General features: G+C 49.2%; 1 protein-coding gene across 1 annotated transcript in view; it reads left to right on the top strand.

The window, feature by feature from the left end:
* Window positions 1-26,584, top strand: part of CRAT (carnitine O-acetyltransferase) — a 466,622-nt gene that overhangs the window by 420,145 nt on the left and 19,893 nt on the right. The window contains exon 13 of the mRNA XM_069237047.1: window positions 9,961-10,098. Coding sequence (XP_069093148.1) covers window positions 9,961-10,098 — 138 coding nt within the window. The remainder of the gene's footprint in view (window positions 1-9,960; window positions 10,099-26,584) is intronic.

Here is a 26,584-nt window from a genome sequence, read left to right as displayed (position 1 = left end):
TTTTGCAATAAAATGTACACTGGCATCAGTGTGCATTTATTGTGCTGAGAAGTTTGATACCAAACTTCCCAGTTTTCAGTGTAGCCATTATGGTGCTGTGGAGTTCGTGTTTGACAAACTCTCAGACCATATACTCTTATGGCTACCCTGCACTTACAATGTCTAAGGTTTTGTTTAGACACTGTAGGGGTACCATGCTCATGCACTGGTACCCTCACCTATGGTATAGTGCACCCTGCCTTAGGGCTGTAAGGCCTGCTAGAGGGGTGTCTTACCTATACTGCATAGGCAGTGAGAGGCTGGCATGGCACCCTGAGGGGAGTGCCATATCGACTTACTCGTTTTGTCCTCACTAGCACACACAAGCTGGCAAGCAGTGTGTCTGTGCTGAGTGAGAGGTCTCCAGGGTGGCATAAGACATGCTGCAGCCCTTAGAGACCTTCCTTGGCATCAGGGCCCTTGGTACTAGAAGTACCAGTTACAAGGGACTTATCTGGATGCCAGGGTCTGCCAATTGTGGATACAAAAGTACAGGTTAGGGAAAGAACACTGGTGCTGGGGCCTGGTTAGCAGGCCTCAGCACACTTTCAATTGTAAACATAGCATCAGCAAAGGCAAAAAGTCAGGGGGCAACCATGCCAAGGAGGCATTTCCTTACACAACCCCCCCCCAAACGAAAGAGGATGAGACTAACCTTTCCCAAGAGAGTCTTCATTTTCTAAGTGGAAGAACCTGGAAAGGCCATCTGCATTGGCATGGGCAGTCCCAGGTCTGTGTTCCACTATAAAGTCCATTCCCTGTAGGGAGATGGACCACCTCAACAGTTTAGGATTTTCACCTTTCATTTGCATCAGCCATTTGAGAGGTCTGTGGTCAGTTTGAACTAGGAAGTGAGTCCCAAAGAGGTATGGTCTCAGCTTCTTCAGGGACCAAACCACAGCAAAGGCCTCCCTCTCAATGGCACTCCAACGCTGCTCCCTGGGGAGTAACCTCCTGCTAATGAAAGCAACAGGCTGGTCAAGGCCATCATCATTTGTTTGGGACAAAACTGCCCCTATCCCATGTTCAGAGGCATCAGTCTGCACAATGAACTGCTTAGAATAATCTGGAGCTTTTAGAACTGGTGCTGAGCACATTGCTTGTTTCAGGGTGTCAAAGGCCTGTTGGCATTCCACAGTCCAGTTCACTTTCTTGGGCATCTTCTTGGAGGTGAGTTCAGTGAGGGCTGTCACAATGGATCCATATCCCTTCACAAACCTCCTGTAATACCCAGTCAAGCCAAGGAATGCCCTGACTTGAGTCTGGGTTTTTGGAGCTACCCAGTCCAGAATAGTCTGGATCTTGGGTTGGAGTGGCTGAACTTGGCCTCCACCTACAAGGTGGCCCAAGTAAACCACAGTTCCCTGCCCTATCTGGCATTTGGATGCCTTGATAGAGAGGCCTGCAGATTGCAGAGCCTTCAAAACCTTCTTCAGGTGGACCAGGTGATCCTGCCAGGTGGAGCTAAAGACAGCAATATCATCAAGATAAGCTGTGCTAAAGGACTCCAAGCCAGCAAGGACTTGATTCACCAACCTTTGGAAGGTGGCAGGGGCATTCTTTAAACCAAAGGGCATAACAGTAAACTGATAATGCCCATCAGGTGTGGAGAATGCTGTTTTCTCTTTTGCTCCAGGTGCCATTTTTATTTGCCAGTACCCTGCTGTCAAGTCAAAGGTACTTAAGAATTTGGCAGCACCTAATTTATCTATGAGCTCATCAGCTCTTGGAATTGGATGAGCATCTGTCTTGGTGACAGAATTGAGCCCTCTGTAGTCCACACAAAACCTCATCTCTTTCTTTCCATCTTTGGTGTGAGGTTTGGGGACTAAGACCACTGGGCTAGCCCAGGGGCTGTCAGAGCGCTCAATCACTCCCAATTCCAGCATCTTGTGGACTTCCACCTTGATGCTTTCCTTAACATGGTCAGACTGTCTAAAGATTTTGTTTTTGACAGGCATGCTGTCTCCTGTGTCCACATCATGGGTACACAGGTGTGTCTGACCAGGGGTTAGGGAGAAGAGTTCAGGAAACTGTTGTAGGACTCTCCTACAATCAGCTTGCTGTTGGCCAGAGAGGGTGTCTGAGTAGATCACTCCATCTACTGAGCCATCTTTAGGGTCTGATGAGAGGAGATCAGGGAGAGGTTCACTCTCAGCTTCCTGGTCCTCATCTGTTACCATCAACAGATTCACATCAGCCCTGTCATGGAAGAGCTTAAGGCGGTTCACATGGATCACCCTCTTGGGGCTCCTGCTTGTGCCCAGGTCCACCAGGTAGGTGACCTGACTCTTCCTTTCTAGTACTGGGTAAGGGCCACTCCATTTGTCCTGGAGTGCCCTGGGAGCCACAGGCTCCAGAACCCAGACTTTCTGCCCTGGCTGGAACTCAACCAGTGCAGCCTTTTGGTCATACCAAAACTTCTGGAGTTGTTGGCTGGCCTCAAGGTTTTTGGTTGCCTTTTCCATGTACTCTGCCATTCTAGAGCGAAGGCCAAGTACATAGTCCACTATGTCTTGTTTAGGCTCATGGAGAGGTCTCTCCCAGCCTTCTTTAACAAGAGCAAGTGGTCCTCTTACAGGATGACCAAACAGAAGTTCAAAGGGTGAGAATCCTACTCCCTTCTGTGGCACCTCTCTGTAAGCGAAAAGCAGACATGGCAAGAGGACAACCCATCTCCTTTTGAGTTTTTCTGGGAGCCCCATGATCATGCCCTTTAATGTCTTGTTGAATCTCTCAACTAAGCCATTAGTTTGTGGATGGTAAGGTGTAGTGAATTTATAAGTCACTCCACACTCATTCCACATATGTTTCAGGTATGCTGACATGAAGTTGGTACCTCTGTCAGACACCACCTCCTTAGGGAAACCCACTCTGGTAAAGATACCAATGAGGGCCTTGGCTACTGCAGGGGCAGTAGTCGACCTAAGGGGAATAGCTTCAGGATACCTAGTAGCATGATCCACTACTACCAGGATATACATATTTCCTGAGGCTGTGGGAGGTTCCAGTGGACCAACTATGTCCACACCCACTCTTTCAAAGGGGACCCCCACCACTGGAAGTGGAATGAGGGGGGCCTTTGGGTGCCCACCTGTCTTACCACTGGCTTGACAGGTGGGGCAGGAGAGGCAAAACTCCTTAACCATGTTGGACATATTGGGCCAGTAGAAGTGGTTGACTAACCTCTCCCACGTCTTGGTTTGTCCCAAATGTCCAGCAAGGGGAATGTCATGGGCCAATGTTAGGATGAACTCTCTGAAAAGCTGAGGCACTACCACTCTCCTAGTGGCACCAGGTTTGGGGTCTCTGGCCTCAGTGTACAGGAGTCCATCTTCCCAATAGACCCTATGTGTTCCATTTTTCTTGCCCTTGGACTCTTCAGCAGCTTGCTGCCTAAGGCCTTCAAGAGAGGGACAGGTTTCTTGTCCCTTACACAGCTCCTCCCTTGAGGGTCCCCCTGGGCCTAAGAGCTCAACCTGATAAGGTTCAAGCCCCAAAGGCTCAGTTCCCTCAGAGGGCAGAACTTCTTCCTGAGAAGAGAGGTTCCCTTTCTTTTGCTGTGTTGCAGTTGGTTTCCCAACTGACTTTCCTGTTCTCTTGGTAGGCTGGGCCATTCTTCCAGACTCCAGCTCTACTTGTTCACCCTGTGCCTTGCATTGTGCTCTTGTTTTCACACACACCAGTTCAGGGATACCCAGCATTGCTGCATGGGTTTTTAGTTCTACCTCAGCCCATGCTGAGGACTCCAGGTCATTTCCAAGCAGACAGTCCACTGGGATATTTGAGGAGACCACCACCTGTTTCAGGCCATTGACCCCTCCCCATTCTAAAGTAACCATTGCCATGGGATGTACTTTTCTCTGATTGTCAGCGTTGGTGACTGTGTAAGTTTTTCCAGTCAGGTATTGGCCAGGGGAAACCAGTTTCTCTGTCACCATGGTGACACTGGCACCTGTATCCCTCAGGCCCTCTATTCTAGTCCCATTAATTAAGAGTTGCTGTCTGTATTTTTGCATGTTAGGCGGCCAGACAGCTAGTGTGGCTAAATCCACCCCACCCTCAGAAACTAGAGTAGCTTCAGTGTGGACCCTGATTTGCTCTGGGCACACTGTTGATCCCACTTGGAGACTAGCCATACCAGTGTTACCTGGATGGGAGTTTGGAGTGGAACCTTTCTTGGGACAGGCCTTGTCTCCAGTTTGGTGTCCATGCTGTTTACAGCTATGACACCAGGCCTTTTTGGGATCAAAGTTTTTACCCTTGTACCCATTGTTTTGTGAAGAGGCTCTGGGCCCACCCTCCTGTGCAGGTTTTTGGGGGCCTGTAGAAGACTCTTTACTATTTTTAGTTTTGGTTGTCTCATCACCCTTCCCCTGGGGAGTCTTTGTGACCCCTTTCTTTTGGTCACCCCCTGTTGAAGTCTTGGACACCCTTGTCTTGACCCAATGGTCCGCCTTCTTTCCCAATTCTTGGGGAGAAATTGGTCCTAGGTCTACCAGATGCTGATGCAGTTTATCATTGAAACAATTACTTAATAGGTGTTCTTTCACAAATAAATTGTACAGCCCATCATAATTACTTACACCACTGCCTTGAATCCAACCATCTAGTGTTTTCACTGAGTAGTCTACAAAGTCAACCCAGGTCTGGCTCGAGGATTTTTGAGCCCCCCTGAATCTAATCCTATACTCCTCAGTGGAGAATCCAAAGCCCTCAATCAGGGTACCCTTCATGAGGTCATAAGATTCTGCATCTTGTCCAGAGAGTGTGAGGAGTCTATCCCTACACTTTCCTGTGAACATTTCCCAAAGGAGAGCACCCCAGTGAGATCTGTTCACTTTTCTGGTTACACAAGCCCTCTCAAAAGCTGTGAACCATTTGGTGATGTCATCACCATCTTCATATTTAGTTACAATCCCTTTAGGGATTTTCAACATGTCAGGAGAATCTCTGACCCTATTTATGTTGCTGCCACCATTGATGGGTCCTAGGCCCATCTCTTGTCTTTCCCTCTCTATGGCTAGGATCTGTCTTTCCAAAGCCAATCTTTTGGCCATCCTGGCTAACTGGATGTCCTCTTCACTGGGGTTATCCTCAGTGATTTCAGAGGTGTTGGTCTCTCCTGTGAGGGAACCAGCATCTCTGACTATTATTTTTGGAGTCAGGGTTTGAGGGACCCTGTTCTCCCTAGATAGGACTGGTAGGGGGGAATTTTCCTCCAAGTCACTATCTTCTTCCTCTGAGTTGCCACCCTCAGAGGGGTTGGCCTTTTCAAACTCTGCCAAAAGCTCCTGGAGCTGTATTTTGGTAGGTTTGGGGCCCATTGTTATTTTCTTTATTTTACAGAGTGACCTTAGCTCCCTCATCTTAAGATGGAGGTAAGGTGTGGTGTCGAGTTCCACCACAGTCACATCTGTGCTAGACATTTTGCTTCTAAAAGTTGGAATACTTTTTAAGAATCTACAACTGGTTCTAGAATCTAATTCAAACTTTTACAAACTTTTAAACTCTAAAAGAAATGCTAAACAGGATCTAACACAAGGCCCTAGCAGGTCTTTTAAGAATTTAGAAAACTTTTCAAATTGCAAAAATCAATTTCTAATGACAATTTTGGAATTTGTCGTGTGATCAGGTATTGGCTGAGTAGTCCAGCAAATGCAAAGTCTTGTACCCCACCGCTGATCCACCAATGTAGGAAGTTGGCTCTGTATGTGCTATTTCAAAGTAAGGAATAGCATGCACAGAGTCCAAGGGTTCCCCTTAGAGGTAAGATAGTGGTAAAAATAGATAATACTAATGCTCTATTTTGTGGTAGTGTGGTCGAGCAGTAGGCTTATCCAAGGAGTAGTGTTAAGCACTTGTTGTACATACACATAGACAATAAATGAGGTACACACACTCAGAGACAAATCCAGCCAATAGGTTTTGTATAGAAAAATATCTTTTCTTAGTTTATTTTAAGAACCACAGGTTCAAATTCTACATGTAATATCTCATTCGAAAGGTATTGCAGGTAAGTACTTTAGGAGCTTCAAATCATAAAAATTGCATGTATACTTTTCAAGTTATTGACAAATAGCTGTTTTAAAAGTGGACACTTAGTGCAATTTTCACAGTTCCTAGGGGAGGTAAGTTTTTGTTAGTTTTACCAGGTAAGTAAGACACTTACAGGGTTCAGTTCTTGGTCCAAGGTAGCCCACCGTTGGGGGTTCAGAGCAACCCCAAAGTCACCACACCAGCAGCTCAGGGCCGGTCAGGTGCAGAGTTCAAAGTGGTGCCCAAAACACATAGGCTAGAATGGAGAGAAGGGGGTGCCCCGGTTCCGGTCTGCTTGCAGGTAAGTACCCGCGTCTTCGGAGGGCAGACCAGGGGGGTTTTGTAGGGCACCGGGGGGGACACAAGCCCACACAGAAATTTCACCCTCAGCAGCGCGGGGGCGGCCGGGTGCAGTGTAGAAACAGGCGTCGGGTTCGCAATGTTAGTCTATGAGAGATCTCGGGATCTCTTCAGCGCTGCAGGCAGGCAAGGGGGGGGTTCCTCGGGGAAACCTCCACTTGGGCAAGGGAGAGGGACTCCTGGGGGTCACTTCTCCAGTGAAAGTCCGGTCCTTCAGGTCCTGGGGGCTGCGGGTGCAGGGTCTCTCCCAGGCGTCGGGACTTTGGATTCAAAGAGTCGCGGTCAGGGGAAGCCTCGGGATTCCCTCTACAGGCGGCGCTGGGGGGGCTCAGGGGGGACAGGTTTTGGTACTCACAGTATCAGAGTAGTCCTGGGGTCCCTCCTGAGGTGTTGGATCTCCACCAGCCGAGTCGGGGTCGCCGGGTGCAGTGTTGCAAGTCTCACGCTTCTTGCGGGGAGCTTGCAGGGTTCTTTCAAGGCTGCTGGAAACAAAGTTGCAGCCTTTCTTGGAGCAGGTCCGCTGTCCTCGGGAGTTTCTTGTCTTTTCGAAGCAGGGGCAGTCCTCAGAGGATGTCGAGGTCGCTGGTCCCTTTGGAAGGCGTCGCTGGAGCAGGATCTTTGGAAGGCAGGAGACAGGCCGGTGAGTTTCTGGAGCCAAGGCAGTTGTCGTCTTCTGGTCTTCCGCTGCAGGGGTTTTCAGCTAGGCAGTCCTTCTTCTTGTAGTTGCAGGAATCTAATTTTCTAGGGTTCAGGGTAGCCCTTAAATACTAAATTTAAGGGCGTGTTTAGGTCTGGGGGGTTAGTAGCCAATGGCTACTAGCCCTGAGGGTGGGTACACCCTCTTTGTGCCTCCTCCCAAGGGGAGGGGGTCACAATCCTAACCCTATTGGGGGAATCCTCCATCTGCAAGATGGAGGATTTCTAAAAGTTAGAGTCACCTCAGCTCAGGACACCTTAGGGGCTGTCCTGACTGGCCAGTGACTCCTCCTTGTTATTCTCATTATTTTCTCCGGCCTTGCCGCCAAAAGTGGGGGCCGGGCCGGAGGGGGCGGGCAACTCCACTAGCTGGAGTGTCCTGCGGTGCTGTGACAAAGGGGTGAGCCTTTGAGGCTCACCGCCAGGTGTTACAGCTCCTGCCTGGGGGAGGTGTTAGCATCTCCACCCAGTGCAGGCTTTGTTACTGGCCTCAGAGTGACAAAGGCACTCTCCCCATGGGGCCAGCAACATGTCTCTAGTGTGGCAGGCTGCTGGAACTAGTCAGCCTACACAGATAGTCGGTTAAGTTTCAGGGGGCACCTCTAAGGTGCCCTCTGGGGTGTATTTTGCAATAAAATGTACACTGGCATCAGTGTGCATTTATTGTGCTGAGAAGTTTGATACCAAACTTCCCAGTTTTCAGTGTAGCCATTATGGTGCTGTGGAGTTCGTGTTTGACAAACTCTCAGACCATATACTCTTATGGCTACCCTGCACTTACAATGTCTAAGGTTTTGTTTAGACACTGTAGGGGTACCATGCTCATGCACTGGTACCCTCACCTATGGTATAGTGCACCCTGCCTTAGGGCTGTAAGGCCTGCTAGAGGGGTGTCTTACCTATACTGCATAGGCAGTGAGAGGCTGGCATGGCACCCTGAGGGGAGTGCCATATCGACTTACTCGTTTTGTCCTCACTAGCACACACAAGCTGGCAAGCAGTGTGTCTGTGCTGAGTGAGAGGTCTCCAGGGTGGCATAAGACATGCTGCAGCCCTTAGAGACCTTCCTTGGCATCAGGGCCCTTGGTACTTGAAGTACCAGTTACAAGGGACTTATCTGGATGCCAGGGTCTGCCAATCGTGGATACAAAAGTACAGGTTAGGGAAAGAACACTGGTGCTGGGGCCTGGTTAGCAGGCCTCAGCACACTTTCAATTGTAAACATAGCATCAGCAAAGGCAAAAAGTCAGGGGGCAACCATGCCAAGGAGGCATTTCCTTACACCGCATTATGGGACAACGTTATGCTGGCAGCTCTGAGTAACTCTGGAGATTCCTTTATTGTGTTGGTAGTTTATCTTTTAAGTTCTCTTTTCGATTTCCTTGTCTGGCTTTAGCAGGAGGTTGTCCACTCTGTGATCCTATAGATCTGGGGGAGGTAAACAGTGGGCAGGAGGATCAGAGCTCTTCCTAACCCTGCTGCTTTTCAGTCCTTCTGATATGATGAATGTGCTGAGAATCTGAGTGGGTGGCCCTGTGAGGTGGAGTTACAGGGCTTGTGGGTTGAGGAGCTGGGACAAACCGAACCCTACTGGTTTTAGAAGGTGATATTTCTCCCCTCTTTGCTTTGTTTGTGTTTTTGAAGCGTAAACCCTTTGATATAATACTTTGGTAAGTAAAGAAATTAAACTCTTAGGTATTACCCCTTTAGCATAACATAGAAAGGACAGGTAGTTGCTGTGGTTGCCATGGTGAGATGGATAGAGAGCTGTGTAAAGTGGGCCTCTGTCACCGCTATTCAGCAGTAACCAGGCATAGGAGTACATCGTACAGAAGGAAAGTCCACAACACTGCTTTCCTTCCGGATATTTCTGAGCTGGCATGCAAGGCAGCAGCTTGGAGATCTCAGAAGGTTTGATGTCTGAACAGCCAGGATGGGTGCACAAGTAGGACAGGTCATGAAATCAAACTTCAGCCTGCCTGCACAGTAGTAGTTAATGTTTGCTGTTTTTAAAAACATAAGGTGAATCTGTTATAAATCCAGTGCTGGTACATATGAACGTATTTACCTTTAAAAGTAGGTCTCCAGCACTTACCGTTTAAGGATCCACATGTCACCCTGCCCCACCCCCCCACCGTCCTGGAGGTTGTGTTATCTATATTGTCGTATTATAGTACTTCTATAGTGCTTGCTACCCCTTTGTGGTGTGCTAAAGCATTTATGCACACCAGTAGCACACTATACTTTGTGGTGGTATGTGTTTTCTCTTGAGCCTGTGTCTGAGGTTTATCCATGTCGTGTATGATAACCACTTACGTGCAGTTACCGCATTATGGGACAACGTTATGCTGGCAGCTCTGAGTAACTCTGGAGATTCCTTTATTGTGTTGGTAGTTTATCTTTTAAGTTCTCTTTTCGATTTCCTTGTCCGGCTTTAGCAGGAGGTTGTCCACTCTGTGATCTTATAGATCTGGGGGAGGTAAACAATGGGAAGGAGGATCAGAGCTCTTCCCTGACCCTGCTGCTTTTCAGTCCCTCTGATTGAGAATCTGAGTGGGTGGCCCTGTGAGGTGGAGTTACAGGGCTTGTGGGTTGAGGAGCTGGGACAAACCCAACCCTACTGGTTTTAGAAGATGATATTTCTCCCCTCCTTGCTTCTCTTTTTCTCCTTATTTTCTTATCCTCTCTGGCTCTCTTTCCTTCGTCACGTATTATCCTCCACGTTTTCCCTCTTACTCTGATTGTTCTAGCTCGCTTTACTTTTCTGACTTCCCCTCTATTCTCCACCACTCGGCTGATTCTGTTTTTCTGTGTTAATTTCCTTAGGCTATCCATGGACAAGCTATAGACCGCCACCTGCTGGGCTTGAAACTCCAGGCGATTGAGGACCTAGTCAGCATGCCTGACATGTTTATGGACACATCCTTCGCCGTCGCTCTTCATTTCAACCTGTCCACCAGCCAGGTGAGGGCTGCTGGCTTCACAGGCACCCTTAGAAGGTCTGCCTGGAGTTCACCGACACCAATGGCACTATGACTGCAGAATACAGCTGTTGTAACCTCTGGGCACTGTAAACACTGCCTTGGTAACCTTAAGTTGGTCCTGACAAAGATGGTTACCGCCAAGGTTAATGGGGCTCAGGTCTGAGAGAAGGTGACCAAGTGATGCCTCATGCACAGACATGATTTCCTCCTGGGTGGATGAGGTTCATGTCACAGCAGTGGTAAACTTGGGGTCCCTTTGCACTGTACCCTCACTGTTCTCCTGACACAGAGTTGGTACACTCTGGTACTTAGGATAAAGAACTTGCTAACTTCAGGGTGCTCAGGGCAGAAACAAGGAACTCTCAAGTGCTTAAGACACATCTGTAGTGACCCTCTGGTTGCCAGGAGGTAGACATTTAAACCTCTAGGTGTTCAGCCAACAAGCATAGTATCCTCAAAAGGGCATGAGTGGCAAGACGGTCCTGCCCAGGACATATATTTTGGCCTGAGTTGCAGGTGGGTATGCTAAGGGGTCACTGACACAGTAACGTCAGGTGCTTATAATACAAACTTGATCAACTCAGGGTGCTCATGACACAGGCAGGTTAAGCCCGAGGTGCTTCTCCGGCTGAGGGCATTGATGTGATATTGTTGGGGCTTGGGGCACATGCATGATAATCACCCTCTTCTCTCACCTGGGTAGTCTGTCCATAGACATTGCACATTGTGGGTGCTCAGTAAGCAGGGTGGGAACCCCAGAGTACTTAAGGCACCAAAGGATTATCATCAGGACACATGCATGACAATCTTGGGATGGTTATAGCTTGGCCTTCAGAGACACATTGTAAGTTTGGGTCTGCCAGACACATGCACTGTTGAGTTCAGAGTGCCCCAGACACAGATATGGAATCCTCTAGGTGCTCCAGACACAGACGTGGAGTCCTTTAGGTGCTCTACAGACTTGGAATCCTCTAGGTGCTCCAGACACAGACCTGGAATCCTCTAGGTGCTCCAGACACAGACCTGGAATCCTCTAGGTGCTCCAGACACAGACCTGGAACCCTCTAGGTGCTCCAGACACAGATGTGGAACCCTCTAGGTGCTCCAGACACAGACCTGGAACCCTAGGTGCTCCAGACACAGAAATGGAAGCCTTTAGGTTCTCCAGACACAGAAATGGAAGCCTCTAGGTGCTCCAGACAAGGTAAGCGTGGTATGGATGGCGCCAGAGTGCCAGACTCCAAGAAGACCACACTCTTGTGAAGCTTGTGCCAGATACTCCACCCTTTGCCATCTGGGCAAGTATTGCCCTGCCGAAGGTCCCTGATACTTAGAAGTTGCATTGACCCGTTTGCTGCCACCCTCTGGCTATAATGTACGGAGAAAACAAAGTTACAGCTGCTGACGATGTACACAGGCCTGTAAAAACATTGCGGCATGCATGGGCCAAGACGGCCTACGGCACTTTAGTTAGGAGGCGGTGGGGGCATTTCACCTGCCCCCATTACCTCCTGGACACCAGCTTCAGAGTGGGTCGGGCTGGTGGTATCGCCGGGACTATGTTCGTACCTCCCCCTATTCCCCCCCCCCCATTGCTGAGAGGTGACCCCGGGCACTGGGAGCTACAGGGAGGCTGGCGAGGCCTGTCGGAGGCCAGCGAACAGGACCACTCACCGTGCAGGGGCCTGCTCATGCCCCCAGAGCCATTGCTCGGCCTGAAGGCAGGAACCACACCATCACTCCCACTACTATGGATAGCCTACCTGGGACCTGCAACATCTGGTGAGGAGCGCCGACTGGGGAAGTGGAGCCGAAAGCCAGGGGAGCCTGCATGCTCCAATTCCACAAATCCTCCGTCCCACCCCTCCTTCTGAAGGGACTTGCGCTGCCATGGTCTACCAGGTTATGCTGCGGTGGTGGGGGAGGCTGCGGGTGAGCAGGCCAAGACCTGCTACTATGGGAGCCTGGCGGTCTGCTGGTGTACAGGGATTGTGGTGCAGCACTTCCCTCTGTGAAAGCAGCATGACAGTTGGGTCGCACTAGGAGAGGTCCTAGGTAGAGAGGAGACCTAGAGTTGCCCCCCACCCCTCTGCTGTCTCAAAGACTAAAGCTGTTGTGGCCGACCTCGGCCTTCCAAGGAAGTGTGCTGGGCTGCAATGTGGACAGGGTGGGCACTTTCTACGCAACCTGTGAGGGCTATTGTACAGCCCCCAGAGACTACGGCTGTTGCAGCAGGAAACCACTGTGTTGCACCATCCATCTATTGAGAGGCCGCAGGTGACAACTGCGACGCGGAGTCCCACTCCAGTGGGCTTGCACAGCAGGGCACCTGACCTGCCCTGGAGAGACGACTGGTGCCTGCGAGATTGCCGACACCCAACTGCAGAGTGACGTGAGACAACTATGACTGCGGGCCCTCTGGGTCTTTACTTTCTAAAATGGGGAAGGCTAAAGGCAAACATGCTACGCTACAGTTTGAGACCAAGAAGGTGGCCAAAACGCACCATACTGCAGAGGCCGCTACCTCTCGAGAACCCTCACTGGAGCCAGAAATGGATATGTGCACCCTAATGCTCCATATCCACAAAAGCCTTACCTGATCAACACTAATATTGATACCCTCATCACCTGGGTTGACAAACTAACCAGCGCCATAGAACACGAGAAGCGCATTGTCACAGTAGAGAACTGCATTTCCCAGCTGGAGGATGACATGACTGGCCATTACGAGAACCTTCTGGATATGGGGAAGTGCTCAGCATCATCAAGGCGAAGAATGAAGACTTAGGAGGCCTGATCCCTCAGGAACAAAATGTGCATAGTTGGCCTCTCTTAATCCACGGGTAATATTGCGTACCACATTGAGACCCTACTCAAAACGCTTATGGGAACAGGCTATTTCTCTCCCCCTTTTCCTGGTGGAACTGGCGCACCGGTCCCTGGGTCCTACTACTGGGGCCGGGACGCAACCTTAAGACTCACCCAAGAAGAACAGGATCTTATTTACGAGGGCTTGAATATTTCAATTTTTCCTAACTTTATCCTCGTGGTGCAGGAGGCACGCTGCAAATATATGCCCTTAATTGATAAGCAGCACCTGGCTGGAGTCCAATATAAAAATCACGCATGGTGTGAAATCCCACCTCTTTCCTACACCTCAAAATGCTGAGCCATTAATGAAGAGACTCCTCATGGATCAACGTACACCTTTGTGGAAAGGAGTTGTTGGAAGCTGACTCCGTATATAATATACCAAAGTAAGGTATACTTTACAGAGGCTGAGGTAGATAATACTAATGCTCTCTTTTGTGGTAGTGTGGTCGAGCAGTTAGGCTTATCAGAGGGTAGTGCAAAGCATTTGTTGTACAGTCAAGAAATGAGGCACACACTCAATGACTAACTCCACGCCAATGTTTTATGTATCAAAAATATACTTTGTCACTATATTTCTAGAACCAAAATAATCTTTGTTGCAGGTAAGTACAGTTTTAAGAATGTATTACTTTCAAGTATCAGATGCATGTTGTTTAGAACTCACAAGCAAAACAGTTTACAGTTTACAGGTAATACTTTTCAGTTTCAAAAGTGGACACAGTGCAATTTCTCATTGAAAGCAATAAAGTCCTAGGGGAGGAAAAGTAACAATACTATTCACAGGTAAGTATTTGACTTACGAACCCAGTCTTCGGGGATTAAGGTGTCCACAGGGCAAAGTTTAGGATGACACCAAGGGTGCATCACCAGCAACACTGGGTCGGCCGGGTGCGGAGGTCAAAGCTGGTGTCGGGCGCCCAATGGGATCCTAAGGAGACGGGGCGCTCAGAAAGAAACTGTTTGCAGGTAAGTGCCTGCAACTTCAGGGCACAGACCAGGATCAGCACTGGGGAGGAGTCAGGGGGGTTGGCACAGGTCAGCACCAAACACACTCCCTCAGTGGCACAGGGGCAGCTGGGTGCAGGGTGCAAACACGGCGTTTCTGATGGATACAACTACCTGTGGATTCCTCACCTAATGAATACTCCCATGGCGCCAGCATTCAACGGAAATCTTCTTCCTAGTCTCTGCACGTCAACGAGGACGTCACTCTAGCCCACGCGACGCCGTCTGACGTCATACAGGCAATAAGAGGTCCTCGACGACGTGCCGACGTCAGTTCCCTTTTTTCCGTGCATTCGAAACGGTTATCTTCGAGGGAGCAACTGTTACTTTCGTGGTTACAGTGTATTTTTTGCTGCGTAGTCCTTCGCTGCAGTAATAATGTCGCAGAGAAAGTCGGGTTTTAAGCCTTGTCGTGAGTGTGGGGGCAAGATGTCAGTTACGGATCCTCACTCCGACTGTCTTTGGTGTTTAAACTCCGACCACGACGTCTCGACTTGCGATTCATGCCAGCACATGAATCCAAATGCCCTCAAGGAACGTGAGGCGAAGTTGTTTATGGCGAAGTCGAAGAAAGAAAAACATCATAAGAAGTCTTCTTCGCCAAGGCATCGGCGTCATCGAGACTCCCGGCGCCGTAGAGAATCACGGCGCCATTCGAGCAAGGAGACTCGTTCCAGGTCTTCGGATCGGCGCCGGAGGACTTGGGAGGTCAGTCCCACGGTCACGCCGCATCCATCGACGCCGTTGCCCTCTCCGGCGTCACCGACTTCACCTGGACAGGCGTCGGTGATTGAAGTGGTGCAGCCTCTGGTGTTGTCCCCGGCGTCGCAGACGTCGAGGCCGGCGTCGGGGTCGCCTTCGATACAGGCACCCCAGTATCCGGCTTTTCCCACCCCTGGAGCCGATAGTACCGCATTCCTAAATGCGATGTATACCATCTTCCAACAGATGGCTCCAGGGGGTGCTCCGGCTGGCCCTTTGGCCTTTTCATTGGGTGATCCTGCGCCTCTACGGCCGGCACCCTTTATGCCCTTTCTCCCTTTTGGGAACGTGGGCTCGGCGCCGGTGGCCGCTCCGGTGGCCGCTCCGGTGGCTTCGGAGAGATTGGCCCCGGAGATTTCCATCCCGTCGACGTCAGGATTTCGTCCTGTGACTCCGGTGGGTCCATCCGCTCCGAGTGCTCTTTCATCGGCGCCGAAGTTACCTGTGGCGCCGGACGCGGCGTCGGTGGCTTCTGAAGATCGGCGCCGATCTTCGGCTTCGGCGGAGGCATTGTCGACTCCGCGTATCGAGCAGAGGCTTCATTCGAGGAGACGTGCTCTCCGTTTATTAGAGGAGCAGGAGTACCAACGAGTCCTGGAAGAAGGAGAACTAGAGGACTCGGGTGATGGACTGCATGGTCTAGATACAGCCAGTGGGCTGGACACTTCCCCTGAGTGGGATCTTTCGTCTCCAGGGGAATACACAGAGGAGGCTGCTTCCTTTCACTCAGTGGTACGGAAGGCAGCTAGTTTTCTGGACCTGCCTTTGCCGGTGGCAGAGACAAAACAGAACCTTCTGACAGAGGTGCTTCATCCGGCCTCAGCTGCGGCAGAGCCTCTATTGCCCTTTAATGACGCTTTGCTGGATCCGGTGCTAGAGGTGTGGAAGAGACCAGTATCTTCCCCAGCAGTTCATAGAGCCGTAGCCAGGAGGTATCGAGCTGCACCAACTGACCCTGGCTTTCTTTCTAGGCACCCTACACCGTGGAGCTTGGTGGTGCAGGCCTCCTGTTCATCCAAATCAGCGCCTGGTTCTTTCCCGACGGTGCCTGGGGACAGAGACTCGAAGAAACTGGATGCGCAGTCCAAGAAAATCTTTTCGTCCTGCAGTCTGGCGTTGAAGGCCACCAACGCAACTTGTATCCTGGGGAGATATATTCATGCTCTTATGGATGACATTTCCTCATCATTTACGGAGCTTCCCCAGGGTCTTTTGGATGTTGTTTCAGATGCCCAGGCTGCTGCGACCCAGATTATTCAGTCTGGGCTGGATACGACCGACTCAGTGGCCAGAGCAATGGGCACGACTGTGGTGGCAAGGAGACAGGCCTGGCTCCGTAATTCGGGGTTTTCTGCAGATGTGCAGTCAACCCTATTGGATCTCCCTTTTGATGGGGACAAGCTGTTTGGCGCCAAGGCAGATTCGGCCTTGGAATGTTTTAAGGAGAGCAGGGCCACAGCCAAATCGCTAGGACTCCAAGCTCCTTCTTCCTCTGCCTCTTCCAGGATTTTCAGGAGGTTTCGGGGATTTGGGCGTGGCTCTTCCTCCTCTTCCTTTCGGGGGAGATTCCAGCAACCTGCCTCTTCCCATCCCTATAGATCTTTTAGAGGGAGAGGGAGGGCCCGCACCAGAGGAGCCTCTCAGCAGCACTCTGCCTCTTCCTCGTCCTCTGGAGGGGTGCAGCAGGGAAAGCAGCCTTAGGCTTCCACCCTTTCCCACTCACTCCTCTCCTGTAGGGGGAAGATTACAGCATTTTCTCCGCAAGTGGAAGACTATTACAACGGACACTTGGGTTCTCAGTATTGTGGGAAAAGGCTACACCCTTCCCTTTCGGGAGTTCCCGCCCCTCATCCCGCCCCGCCCATCTTATTGTTCAGAAGAACACCTCCTGTTGCTATAACAGGAGGTACAAGTCCTCCTTTCAAAGGGCGCGGTAGAGTTGGTCCCAGAGCAGGAAAGGGGTCGAGGTTGTTACTCAAGGTATTTCCTGATTCCCAAGAAGGATGGTCGGTTGAGACCAATCCTGGACCTGAGGATCTTGAATTGGTTCCTCAAACAGGAAAAGTTCAAGATGCTGACCCTAGCTCAGGTGCTTTTGGCGTTGAACAAGGAAGATTGGATGGTGTCTGTTGACTTGCAGGATGCTTACTTTCATATCCCGATACTCAAGTCACACAGGAAGTATCTCCGGTTTATGGTGGGATCGCAGCACTATCAGTTTGCGGTCCTTCCGTTTGGTCTTACTTCAGCACCTCGAGTCTTCACGAAGGTGATGTCGGTGGTTGCGGCAGAGCTCAGATGGAAGGGGATAGCAGTATTCCCTTACTTGGACGACTGGTTGATCAAAGCCAAGTCGCCGGAGCTTGTGTCGCATCATCTGCAGTCAACGACTCAGTTGTTGTTCGACCTGGGTTTTTCGGTGAACGAGCCCAAATCTCACCTGGAGCCCTCTCAGCGCCTCCTGTTCATAGGGGCAGTACTGGATACAACATTGAGTCGAGCCTTTCCTCCGCCTCAGCGGATTCAAGATATTCAGGAATTGGTTCCAATGTTTCGAAATGGAGCGGTAGTTCCAGTCCTCAAGGTCCTTCGTCTGCTCGGTCTGTTTGCCTCCTGCATTCTGTTGGTCACGCATGCTCGCTGGCACATGAGGGCTCTTCAGTGGTGCCTCCGAAGGCAGTGGTCTCAACACAAAGGAGATCTAGAAGGTGCTGTCAAGATCTCCAGAGATGCTGCTGTGGACTTGAAGTGGTGGATTGCGAGCAACAATCTTTCACAAGGAAAGCCGTTCGCGCAGTCGCCACCAGTGGCCACGGTCATAACGGATGCTTCCACTCTAGGGTGGGGAGCTCATCTGGGGGATCTGGAGATCAAAGGCCTTTGGTCTCCAGAGGAGCAGATGTTTCATATCAATCTGTTGGAGTTACGGGCTGTACGTCTGGCTCTCAAGGCCTTCCTCCCTTCCCTTCGTGGTCAGTCGGTACAGGTCCTGACGGACAATACTACCACGATGTGGTACATAAACAAACAGGGAGGAGTAGGGTCGTACCTTCTTTGCAGAGAAGCTCTTCGACTATGGTCCTGGGCAAAGGACCATCAGATTTGCTTGGTAGCAAATCATCTGGCCGGGGTCTTGAATGTACGTGCGGACGGTCTCAGTCGCCAATTCTCGGCAGACCACGAGTGGCGTCTCCATCCAGATCAAGCCCGTTTGATCTTCCAAAGGTGGGGGTTTCCTCGGGTAGATCTGTTTGCCACTCTGGAGAACGTGCATTGTCCGTTATTCTGCAGCCTCCAGTATCCGATGCAGGGAGCGTTAGGGGACGCGTTTCAAATAACCTGGTACGGCCAGTTGCTTTACGCGTTTCCTCCCATACCCTTGATTCCTCGAGTATTGAGGAAGATTCGCCAAGACCGGGCGCTCGTCATCTTAATAGCTCCGGATTGGCCAAGGAGGGTGTGGTACTCCGACCTTCTCCAACTCTCAATGTGCCCTCCGCTCCGTCTCCCTTTCAGGGCAGACCTCCTCTCGCAGTCGCAGGGGCAGGTTTTACACCCCAACCTCCAGAATCTGCACCTACATGCCTGGAGATTGAACGGGGCAACCTGAGTTCCTTCTCTCTCCCGCCTGATGTAGTGGATGTTATATTAGCGGCCAGGCGACACTCCACTAAATCTATCTACGCTAATAGGTGGCCTAAATTTGTTGCGTGGTGTGGAGAGAGGCAGATTGATCCCTTACATGCTCATCTATCGGACGTGTTGTCTTTTGCTCTCTCTCTAGCGCAGAAAGGTTGTGCAGTGGCTACCATTAAGGGTTATTTGTCGGCCTTGTCAGCCTTCATTTGTCTTCCAGACCAACTATCGTTATTTAAATCCCCTATTGTTATCAGATTCTTGAAAGGTCTTCTAAATAAATATCCTCCAAAACCATTCGGTTCGATGGCATATGTTGCTGCAGATACACATGTTTGGCACAGTCCGCTGCCTGGTGTTGGGCTCGGAGTATTACAAGTTGTTTTTCTTCGAAGAAGTCTTTTTGGTCACGGGACCGAAGGACTCCTCCCTCCTCGGCTCCATTGCGCATGGACGTCGACTCCATCTTAGATTGTTTTTTTCCGCTGTCGGGTTCGGACGTATTCCTTTTCGCTCCGTGTTTCGGTTCGGAAAGTTAGTCAGAATCTCGGAAGAAAGCGTCGGTATTGTTCCGTTCAGTATCGGGATAGTTAGGTACATCGACACCGATCATCGGAAGACTTTGGGGTAGTTTCGATCCCCCATCGGGGCCTGGTCGGCCCGACCGCGTGCGACATCGAAGCCGATGGAACGGACCCCGTTTCGTTTCTGCCCAAAATGTCACAGTAAGTATCCTTATACAGATCAGCACTTGGTCTGTAACTTGTGCTTGTCCCCCGAGCACAAGGAGGATACCTGTGAAGCCTGTCGAGCCTTCCGGTCCAGAAAAACACTCCGGGACCGAAGAGCCAGGCGTCAACAAATGGCGTCCACATCGACAAAACAAAGTTTCGGCGAGGAAGAGGAAACATTCTCGGTTCCGGAATCAGAATCCGGAGACTCCGACGTCGAACAACAGCAACAAACTGTGAGTAAGACGTCGAAAAGTAAATCCATCGACAAACCGAAAGCCCAGGGGACGCCACTGCCAACAGGCCATGGCTCGACCCATAAAACAGGCGACCCGTCGAAGGCGCCGAAAAAGGGCACGCCCATAGCGAAGACACCCGACTCCGGTCGAGGGACCGCCATGGAGCAACCTCGGAGCCGAGAAAGCGGCTCCGAGAGACAAAAACAAGATACCGGCACCGAAAAACATCGGCACCGAGAATCCATGCCGAAAGGAACAAAAATTCTGTCGGTGCCGAAACCGAAAAAAGATTCTCTCTCGGCGCCGAAAAATACCACACCTTCATCCTACTCAGAGGAACAAGGAATAAGTGGCCAAATGCACAGATTTGGACAAGAGCTCCAAAGTGTAGAATCGGACTACACACAAAAGAGACTGTACATCCAGCACGACACAGGGAAGATATCAACCCTTCCCCCAATCATGAGGAAAAGAAGGATCGGACTTCCAAAGGATGACGCACAACCACAAGCCAAAGTGGTTAAAAAAGTCACGCCTCCGCCCTCTCCACCACAGGCATCGCCGGCACAAACACCGCCACAAATGCACTCACCAGCGCAAACTACCATAAGTCATGACGATCAGGATCAAGACGCTTGGGACCTGTATGACACCCCAGTGCCGGACAATGATCCCGAGTCATACCCCACAAAGCCGTCACCGCCAGAGGACAGTACCTCATACTCGCAACTGGTGGCTAGGGCAGCAGAATTCCACAATGTCCAACTGCATTCCGATCCTATAGAGGATGATTTTTTATTTAACACCCTCTCGGCTACACACAGCCAATATCAATGTCTCCCAATGCTACCAGGGATGTTACGGCACGCAAAACAAATTTTTGAAGAGCCCGTAAAATCAAGAGCCATCACCCCAAGGGTGGATAAGAAATACAAACCACCACCCACAGACCCAGTGTTTATTACTTCGCAGTTACCACCTGACTCCGTGGTAGTAGGGGCAGCTCGCAAGAGAGCAAATTCACATACATCTGGCGACGCCCCACCTCCGGACAAAGAAAGCCGAAAATTTGATGCGGCAGGGAAAAGAGTAGCATCACAGGCAGCCAACCAGTGGCGCATCGCAAATTCACAAGCGCTGCTGGCCAGATATGACCGCGCACACTGGGACGAGATGCAACTTCTCGTAGACCATCTTCCCCAGGAATACCAAAAAAGGGCGCAGCAAATAGTGGAAGAGGGACAAACGATCTCAAACAATCAAATCCGCTCTTCACTAGACGCAGCCGATACTGCAGCAAGAACAGTCAACACTGCTGTCACCATAAGGAGACACGCTTGGCTACGCACTTCAGGCTTCAAACCTGAAATCCAGCAGGCTGTCCTTAATATGCCCTTCAACGAGAAACAACTTTTTGGCTCTGAAGTGGATACAGCCATTGAAAAACTTAAAAAGGACACAGACACGGCCAAGGCCATGGGCGCACTCTACTCCCCGCAGAGCAGAGGCTCTTTCAGAAAAACTCCATTTAGAGGGGGGTTTCGTGGCCAACCCACAGACACCACCAGCCAACAAACAAGAACCACACCATATCAGGGTTCCTTCCAAAGGGGAGGTTTCAGGGGATATCGGGGGGGTCAATTCCCAAGGAGTAGGGGAAGATTCCAGACTCCAAAAACACCTCCACCTAAACAGTGACTTTCAAGTCACGCAACCCCTTCACTCAACACCAGTGGGGGGAAGACTAAGCCAATTCTACCAATCTTGGCAACAGATTACAACAGACAATTGGGTATTAGCAATAATCCAACATGGCTATTGCATAGAATTCCACAACTTCCCACCAAACATCCCCCCCAAAACACGCAAAATGTCACCACAACATTTAGAACTTTTAGGACTAGAAGTTCAAGCACTACTGCAAAAGGATGCAATAGAGTTAGTACCAGTACAACAAAAAAACACAGGAGTTTACTCCCTGTACTTTCTAATTCCAAAAAAAGACAAAACATTAAGACCAATATTAGATCTCAGGACACTAAATACCTACATCATATCGGACCATTTTCACATGGTCACACTACAAGACATCATTCCACTGCTCAAACAGCAAGATTACATGACCACATTAGACCTAAAGGATGCGTACTTTCATATACCAATACACCCTTCTCACAGAAAGTACCTACGGTTCGTATTCAAAGGAATACATTACCAATTCAAGGTGTTGCCATTCGGAATAACAACTGCACCAAGAGTGTTCACAAAATGTCTAGCAGTAGTAGCAGCACACATCAGGAGACAACAGATACATGTGTTCCCTTACCTAGACGATTGGCTAATCAAGACCAACACAGTAAAAAAATGCGCAAACGACACCACATTTGTCATACAAACCCTTCACAAACTGGGGTTTTCCATCAACTATACAAAATCACACCTAGAACCGTGTCAAACACAACAATATCTAGGAGCAACCATCAACACATCAAAAGGAATTGCCACTCCAAGTCCACAAAGAGTGCAGGCATTCCACAAGGTAATAAGTGCTATGTTTCCAAACCAAAAGATACAAGCAAAACATGTGCTAAAACTTCTAGGCATGATGTCATCATGCATAGCCATTGTCCCAAACGCAAGACTACACATGCGACCCTTACAACAGTGTCTAGCATCACAATGGTCACAGGCACAGGGTCAACTTCAAAATCTGGTGTTGGTAGACCGCCAAACATACCTCTCGCTTCTATGGTGGAACAGCAAAAATTTAAACAAAGGGCGGACATTTCAAGACCCAGTGCCTCAATACGTTATAACAACAGATGCTTCCATGACAGGGTGGGGAGCACACCTCAATCACCACAGCATTCAAGGACAATGGTTTATACACGAAACAAAATTTCATATCAATTACCTAGAACTGTTAGCAGTATTTCTAGCGTTAAAAGCCTTCCAACCCATAATAACACACAAATACATTCTTGTCAAAACAGACAACATGACAACAATGTATTATTTAAACAAACAAGGAGGAACACACTCAACACAATTGTGCCTCCTAACACAAAAAATTTGGCAGTGGGCGATTCACAACAACATTCGCCTAATAGCACAATTTATCCCAGGAATACAAAACCAACTAGCAGACAACCTTTCGCGAGACCACCAACAAGTCCACGAATGGGAAATTCACCCCCAAGTTCTGAACAAGTACTTTCAAATTTGGGGAACACCCCAGATAGATTTGTTCGCAACAAAAGAAAACTCAAAATGCCAAAACTTCGCATCCAGGTACCCACACCGCGAATCACAAGGCAATGCTCTATGGATGAGTTGGTCAGGGATATTTGCGTACGCTTTTCCCCCTCTCCCTCTCCTTCCATATCTAGTAAACAAGTTGAGTCAAAACCAACTCAAACTCATACTGATAGCACCCACATGGGCAAGACAACCTTGGTATACAACTCTACTAGACCTTTCACTAGTACCGCATGTCAAACTACCCAACAGGCCAGATCTGTTAACACAACACAAACAACAGATCAGGCATCCAAACCCAGCATCATTGAATCTGGCAATTTGGCTCCTGAAATCCTAGAATTCGGACACTTAGACCTCACACAAGAATGCATGGAGGTCATAAAACAAGCTAGAAAACCTTCCACTAGACACTGCTATGCATCTAAGTGGAAAAGATTTGTTTACTACTGCCATGCCAATCAAATACAACCATTACATGCCTCTACTAAAGACATAGTAGGATACTTACTACATTTGCAAAAAGCAAATCTCGCTTTTTCATCTATAAAAATACACCTCGCAGCAATATCTGCTTACCTACAAACTACTCATTCGTCGTCTCTATTTAGAATACCAGTTATTAAAGCATTCATGGAAGGGCTAAAAAGAATTATACCACCAAGAACACCACCAGTTCCTTCATGGAATCTTAACATCGTCTTAACAAGACTCATGGGTCCACCTTTCGAACCCATGCATTCCTGTGAAATGCAATATCTAACCTGGAAGGTCGCATTTCTCATTGCAATCACATCCCTCAGAAGAGTAAGTGAAATACAGGCATTTACCATACAAGAACCATTTATTCAAATACACAACAATAAAATAGTTCTCAGAACAAATCCAAAATTTCTGCCAAAAGTAATCTCACCATTCCATTTAAATCAAACAGTAGAATTGCCAGTGTTCTTCCCACAACCAAATTCTGTGGCTGAAAGGGCACTACATACATTAGACATCAAAAGAGCACTAATGTATTACATTGACAGAACAAAGCTAATCAGGAAAACAAAACAACTGTTCATAGCTTTTCAAAAACCACACATAGGAAATCCAATCTCTAAACAAGGCATTGCTAGATGGATAGTCAGATGCATTCAAACATGCTATCTTAAAGCCAAAAGAGAATTGCCTATTACACCAAAGGCACACTCAACCAGAAAGAAAGGTGCTACAATGGCCTTTCTAGGAAACATTCCTATGAGCGAAATATGTAAGGCTGCAACCTGGTCTACGCCTCATACGTTTACTAAACACTACTGTGTAGACGTACTAAATGCACAACAAGCTACAGTGGGCCAAGCTGTACTAAGAACATTATTCCAAACTACTTCAACTCCTACAGGCTAAACCACCGCTTTTAGGGGAGGTAACTGCTTTATAGTCTATGCCAAACATGTGTATCTGCAGCAACATATGCCATCGAACTGAAAATGTCACTTACCCAGTGTACATCTGTTCGTGGCATTAGTCGCTGCAGATTCACATGTACCCTCCCACCTCCCCGGGAAGCCTGTAGCCGTTTAGAAGTAGATCATAAATCTTAAACATCTGAACATTTGTAAATAATTATTAGAAACTCTTAACGTACATACATATTCACTCCATTGCATGGGCACTATTTATACCAAACAACTCCATCCTCACCCTCTGCGGGGAAAACAATCTAAGATGGAGTCGACGCCCATGCGCAATGGAGCCGAGGAGGGAGGAGTCCTTCGGTCCCGTGACCAAAAAGACTTCTTCGAAGAAAAACAACTTGTAATACTCCGAGCCCAACACCAGGCAGCGGACTGTGCCAAACATGTGAATCTGCAGCGACTAATGCCACGAACAGATGTACACTGGGTAAGTGACATTTTCATTATGCCGCAATGGGATTTGTCCTTGGTCCTGACTTTCCTTATGGGGTCCCCTTTTGAGCCTATGCATTCTTGCCCCTTAAGGTATTTGGTTATAAAAACAGTTTTCCTGCTAGCTATAACATCTGCAAGGAGAGTGAGTGAGTTGCAGGCCTTATCGGTAAAGCCACCTTATCCAACTTATTATGGGGATAAGGTGGTGTTGAGGACCAAGGCTGCTTTCCTCCCGAAGGTTGTTTCACCCTTCCATTTGGCTCAGACAATTACTTTGTCCACGTTCTATCCTCCGCCTCATCCTTCTAAAGAGGAAGAAAGACTGCACCGTCTGGACCCAAAGAGAGCGTTGAGCTTCTTTATTGATAGAACAAAGGATTTCAGGCTGGAGGATCAGCTATTCATCGGGTACGTGGGCAAGAGGAGAGGAAAGGCAGTCCACAAGAGAACACTCTCCAGGTGGGTGGTTCTTTGCATTAAAATCTGTTACTCTTTGGCAAAGAAGGACCTGAGGGCATTAGAGCTCATTCCACCAGAGCTAAGTCGGCCACTTCGGCCTTGGCCAGGGGTGTTCCTGTGGTTGACATCTGCAAGGCCGCAACTTGGTCGTCCCTTCACACTTTTGCGAAACATTACTGTTTGGACTCTGAGGTCAGAAGGGACGGCCATTTTGCACGGTCAGTGCTGCAGGATTTCTTGGTTTGACCATTTAGGCACCCGCCACCGGGCGTGGTACTGCTTTGGGATTCTATTCATTAGGTGAGGAATCCACAGGTAGTTGTATCCATCAGAAGAACGAGTTACTTACCTTCGGTAACGACTTTTCTGGTGGATACATTAGCTACCTGTGGATTCCTCACGGTCCCACCCGCCTCCCCGTTGCCTTTCTGGTCTTACCAAGTAATCCTTGAGTGCGCTCCTCTTGGTCTTCAAGGTTGCAATAGACGTTGTATATATGGATACGTGTGTATATTATCTGTATATATATATATATGTATATATCTTTGTGTACATACATGATTTGCATATATTTGTTCGTTATATTAAATTTACAGCTATTCATTGCAATATTGTGTATTTTACAAGGTTATGGGATGTTGCCTTGCTCTTTCATTGCATTGGGTGGTTGTTCTCATGCACGTAAAAAATGTTGGTACTGACGTCGGCACGTCGTCGAGGACCTCTTATTGCCTGTATGACATCAGACGGCGTCGCGTGGGCTAGAGTGACGTCCTCGTCGACGTGCAGAGACTAGGAAGAAGATTTCCGTCGAATGCTGGCGCCATGGGAGTATTCATTAGGTGAGGAATCCACAGGTAGCTAATGTATCCACCAGAAAAGTCGTTACCGAAGGTAAGTAACTCGTTCTTCTGGCACACAAGTCTTTTCAATGAGGGAACCCCGGGAGTCACAAAGATGCTGCAGGCATTGTCCAGGGAGTTGATTGAAGAAAAACAACTTCTGGACAGGTAAGTAGACAGCCCACTGGATGTTACTGGACTATCCTTTGGGTTCCCCAAGGCCAGGGGGCTGCAGGCACAGGGGTACCTTTAGGATTCAGGAAATCCAGTGGGGTCCTCTGGATTTAGGATGCAGGCATGGTCGTGCTGGTCAGGAGGGGTCATCCCAGGGTGGACTCATGGTCGGAATCACCTGGGGACCTTCTCTGGACCGGTGGGCCAGCTAGATGCGGGCCGTGGGTGTCGGATGCATAGTGGGCAGGACTCGTGGATCCGGGGAGGCTCTGGAGTCCTTCTTGGAGTTTCTTGTGGACAGGGCCGCTGACCTCAGGAGATCTTGGTCCTCTGGGCATTTATAGAGGTCGCTGGTCCTGCAGGACGAGTCTTCTTGTAGCAGGATTCTTGAAGGTGCAGACAGGACGGTAGGGCAGGCCGAGTCAGTTGTCATCTGGAGTCTTCTCTGCTGGTGTGGCTGTTCAGTCCTTCTTCTTGTTACGTTGCCAGGAATCTGAAGAGCAAGGTTCAGGGGTGCCTGTCAAAACTAGATTGAGGAGGGTTACAGGGGTCAGAGGGCAGCAGCCAATGGCTCTGTCCCTGAGGGTG

This window comes from Pleurodeles waltl, chromosome 6 (assembly GCF_031143425.1).
Source record: "Pleurodeles waltl isolate 20211129_DDA chromosome 6, aPleWal1.hap1.20221129, whole genome shotgun sequence".
In the NCBI taxonomy this organism is placed as follows: Eukaryota; Metazoa; Chordata; class Amphibia; order Caudata; family Salamandridae; genus Pleurodeles; species Pleurodeles waltl.
Note: the sequence above shows the minus strand (reverse complement) of the source record. Positions and strands in the feature narration are given on the sequence as shown.